This window comes from Pinus tabuliformis, chromosome J (assembly GCF_031772625.1).
Source record: "Pinus tabuliformis cultivar Carrire ecotype Pingquan chromosome J, CPIR1, whole genome shotgun sequence".
Classification (NCBI taxonomy): domain Eukaryota; kingdom Viridiplantae; phylum Streptophyta; class Pinopsida; order Pinales; family Pinaceae; genus Pinus; species Pinus tabuliformis.
In genome coordinates this window covers 873959059-873964020 of record NC_142295.1, presented here as the reverse complement: position 1 = coordinate 873964020, position 4962 = coordinate 873959059, and the positions used below count along the sequence as shown (strand labels likewise).

Sequence of the window (4962 nt, the reverse complement as noted above, 5' to 3'; positions counted from 1 at the left end):
GGAAATATATATTTGGAAAAAAAAATATTTTAACAATTTTATTTAACAATAAAATTATAAATATCACTAAGTTGCTAATATATAATTAAATATTTTTGTATTCAAAATTATTGGGCAGGGACTATGTTGCATTTAATACTTTTTAATTCACTGGCTACTTGTATTTAATATTTTTTAATTCACTGGATACTTTGTGCAAGCACCATTTATCATTGTGATTAAAAAATTAACAATGAAAAACAAGTTATTGGTAGTCCATAATAAAGGAGGCTTTCACACCTTCCATGAGGGTTAGAAAAGAAATAGAAACCTAAACTGTCCTTGAACTCTTTCTTTCAACTGATTGGGGGAGCACAATAACTAGTTTTTATTTTCAGAAACTTCAGTGGCGTAGCAGACTCCAGAGTATGTATCTCTGAGTACATAATACTGCCCTGAACTGGTCACACATGGAACCGATGGATGAACTGCGACATACGGTCCTGCAAGAGACGAGTGGCCTCAGACCGCGGGTGAAAGATGTGATATGCATGAATCTGTCCCTCCGCCTCTACCAACTCCGCCTCCTTCCCACTGCTCTGTAGCAGCTCGTAGTACAGTAATCCGCGCGGTTTAAACCTATCCAATCCTGCCACAGCCACCAACACGGGAGGCAGAGGAACGTCGCGGAGGTCGGGAGAGAGTGGCCCTCCAGGATTACTGACTGGATGGTCACGATTCGAGCCCAGCGGAAGGACCATCCTCCAGAACAGGTCCCCTAATTCTATCTCGCTAGCTTCCGCTTCAAATTCGATTCTCTTCTCACTCGAAAAAGCGGGATGGATAACAATGAGTCCTCTGATGTGGAGCGCCCCCAGATCTCGACCCGCGGTCATTGTGCCGACGATGTGAACGATATTGGCGCCCGCGCTTTCGCCACCCATGAAACACCGCGAGTAATCGCCGTACGACTCCAGCCAGGGCTCCGCCTTACCACCGCCGAGGGCGGCCCATTCGACTGCGGCGCAGCAGTCGTCGTAGGCGGCAGGGAGGCGATGCTCGGGCGCCAGACGGTATTCAACGGAGATTACCAGAACTCGGGCCGTCCTGGCCACGCCGCTCAGGAATGAATGAACGATTTCCCAGGCGGTGGAGCCGTAGCAGAATCCACCCCCGTGGAAGTAGAAAAGCAGCGGCAGTTTCTGGCCGTGGGGCACGTCATCCGGCAAGAAGAGGCGTACCCAGACGCCCGTGGCGGGGTCAATGACGACGTCCTTCGACCTGGCACCCTCCACCGGTACTTTCTCTGACGCAGCCGTAAGTTGCTGCTCATAACGCGAGATGGAGCCGTCGGCGTATACTTTTAGCGAGCCGGGAACGTCTCTCACCACCGTCTGTGACATCTCGATCTGAGAAAATAAACTCAAAGCTATAGTTGCCGCTTCTATTTCTGCTTCTGCAACTGTGAACTCCGTCCTCTGGTTGAGTCAAGCGAAAGGCGTGTGGATATATAGAGGCGGTGAGCGGTGATAAAACATATAGCGTGATTGAAACTTGACAGCGGACGTTGGCGTTAGGTTTCAACCGAAGACCGATAATTTGTCTTTATTCGAAACATGAACTTCACGGAAGGCCTCTTGATGGAGCACTCCATATATGTGGTCAATTTTCTTGGGCATGTTTTTTTAATTTCATGACTTGTTCAGAATTTGCCTTTGTTCTGAACTTCTACATCTAGATGGAAGGCGGCTCGAAGGATAGACTGCATTTATGTGGTCAATTTCCTTTTTTTGGGTATTTGTTTTCGTGATATATCTTGACTCATTATTTTGAAAAAGTGGAAGCCTTTCTATGTCAAATAATCCTATAAAAAAATTAAATAAATATTTAACATGTTTTATGATGTTGTTGTATAGGTTGATCTACAAGTTCAAGGTTAAGGATTTGGGTACACAATTTTTAAATTGACAAATATATGTAGAGAATAGGACTAGAGTTACTTTTCTATGTAAATTTTATTATGAAACACTTATACGTTCATAAACCTTAGGGAAGAAAACAATGAGAGTGTGAAGAGCATATGCGATTAAAGCTAGTTGAAGTAAAGGAAACACTTGTTGTTGGGTTGATGCTAACTTGAAGTAAAGGAAACACTCGTTGTTGTGTTGATGCTAACTTGTTATAGATTTTGGATAATTATTCTGGTTTTTATAATTTTAGCTTGCTAAAGTTTGGAGAGCTAGATACTATATCATTTTTCTGATAAATTTGTTTATATGTATTTCATTTCTAATATATATGTATAAAGTATTTTACTATTCAAAATTATGTGATTTCAAGTTTGATTTTCTTCTTGTATTTTCCTCGTGATTGAGTAATTTCAAAGATTTATCATTCATGTTGATTTGATATAATTTAGGGTTGAGATTATTAGATGATTTAATATAGAACTCGAAAATAAAAAATAAAAAATATATTTTTATTTCATAAATTATTGTAAGAAAGTGATTTTCAATTTTTTTTTTTCTAATAGATAAAATTTGTTGCATTTGTTTGGGATCATTAACCACATGTATCACCAAAAATATGCCTAAGTGGCATGTCTTTAAAATCCCAATCCAAACACCTTCAACAAGACAACATGTCCTAATGTTCACTTCATAGATACAAATTCAACCTAGTGATCTAACACTTCCACATCAAATAAATAAACACTTCAATTCAAGGACATGTACCATGAAATACAAAAACTCAAAATTGTCTCAAATATACATGTTTAATAAAATGGTATAGTGTACCCAATATACAAAGCAACACTTCATGCCTAAACATGGAAGTATGACATACAATGACCTATATATAAAAAGACTCTGATATACAAATGACATCTCATGCTCAAACATGATCTAACCAAATATGATGCTATGTATACAACATGGATCTCAATGGTAACTCATCACCACTTCCACCCTTGCCACCCTCATTTGGATCCATGTAAGTCAATCTTTCTCCCCTTACTAGAAGAGAGAACTTGGCTTTTCTTCTTTTCTAGTCCATATTATCTTTTTGGGGGCTGTAGATTTTTTTCACAATAGATTACAAAATTATAAACTAATGTATTATAATTCAAGCCTAGAAAAGTCATCGAAGATGCTATAATCAGTCGAGAGTGTGTCTTCCTCCTCCACATCTCCAACATCTTAGCAATACCACCCTACAATAGACAAAAGATTTAGAAAATATAATTTAAACAAAAAATACAAAATCTCAATTTAATTCATCATAAAGAAAAAAATGTCAATGAATGATCTCATTGTGAATGTCTCCACCAATTATGGAGATTCACTCCGAGCTGGATCACTTGACTCCGCAACTTACTTAGAGGTTGCCAAATAGTCTATGGATGCAACCTCTATGGGTTGATGGGATGGCGAAGGTGGTAGAGGCGAGTGATGATAAACACTCATGGGTTGTACTAGTGAAGGAAGTTCCCCTATTGAGGGAAGCTTGATCCCAAATATTGGGGCAATTTGACGATATTGGTGGAAAATCGATGGGTGAAAAATATATGGTGGCGAATGATGTCGAGGTGAAGAGCGAAGAACTATTAAAATAAAGGAACCTACATAGACATGTGCAATTTTTCAATTACTAAACCAAAATAAGGTAATGAAATAAACATTTAAACAATATCAAATTGGACACATGCTACCTAAGAAGGAGAACATAAGCATTTCCCAGGTGGGCCTGACACCTCCTCTAAAGTTACAACAATCTATATAAGCATTAAATGAACACAAAAATTATACTAAAGAATAAAAGAATCTATATTATGGACAAAAAAGGTATGAAAATTTTGCAATTAGGGATGGTTTTAGTCCACCGTACCTAGATTTGTAGTACACCGAGTGAACAACAAACATTAACTGTAGAAATGATGGTCGAAGCTAGCACTGTTGCAGCCATAGGGCTAAGGGGAGTGTTATCAAGGAGTAACAACTGAAAATAATGTATAATTACATAGATAAAGAAAACACCAAACAAGGTATGTATACATACATATATATATACAGAGAGAGAGAGAGAGAGAGAGAGAGAGAGAGAGAGAGAGAGAGTATAGATGGTCAAGATAATAACCTCTTCCATAAAGATAATTTGCTTACGACCCTCCATTTAATCATAATAGGTCTACTTGTACTGGTACATCTACGAGGCTAAAGCGAACATCCATCAAGGAAAATTTTAGGGGCTAATATTTGTAGGGGGGCTAATTTTCCATGTTTTTTTCAAAAAAAAATTCCCCAATTTCCCTTTTTTTCTAAAAATGATTCACCCAAATTTTATAGTATAAAATTATTTTACTTTGAAAAATGCCAAAATTTTATATATAGGCTATATAAGATTATTACAAGTTTGAATATTTTTACAAAAATACCACCTAACATTTTAGAGATTGCATGTTATGGACTTGTGAGATTCACCAAGGTTTCTAAACTTTAAGAAAGAATTTCATCCTTAAAATTTCCCGCGACCTCCATGTAGCCACTTTTAGTCAAGCCTTATTGTAGAGTCAGTTAGTTTGATCCCACCTACATATTAGCTATTGGGGTTTCCTCGCATGATGATTCCACCAAGCTACCATGTTGCATTAGCATGTGAGTGAATGAAACTAATGCCATCTTAATCACAACAATTTTTTGGCAGGGGGTTTTAGGCCTTCATCTAGGTGGACAAGGACCTAGTGTTGGGTTGTGCATAGCATTTTGTCTATCTTGAGTAGATCCATGACCCTCCCCCTAGAATTCCCCCATGTTAAAGTAGCTAACATGGAATCCTAGCCAAAAAATTTCCTGTAACTTCCTCAAGACATATAGAGGTGCCTATGTATTATTACAAGAAGGTGTATCGAATACTATAAACCACCTATTCATCTTATTGTTTAGATATGGTTGGTAGGTGCACTAGTCCATATAAATGTTTTTT

General features: G+C 38.0%; 1 protein-coding gene across 1 annotated transcript; it reads right to left on the bottom strand.

Moving 5' to 3' along the window:
• Positions 1 to 329: 329 nt before the first annotated feature.
• Positions 330 to 1476, bottom strand: LOC149229459 (2-hydroxyisoflavanone dehydratase-like). Its single transcript, XM_089378660.1, has one exon. It carries the CDS (start codon positions 1380 to 1382, stop codon positions 444 to 446), a length of 939 nt encoding a protein of 312 aa, XP_089234786.1. The 5' UTR covers positions 1383 to 1476; the 3' UTR covers positions 330 to 443.
• Between the last annotated feature and the right edge of the window lie 3486 nt (positions 1477 to 4962).

What these genes read in the sequence shown, in the direction of transcription:
- LOC149229459 (XM_089378660.1), bottom strand. Translation starts at nt 1,382, where the DNA reads ATGTCACAGACGGTGGTGAGAGACGTTCCCGGCTCGCTAAAAGTATAC.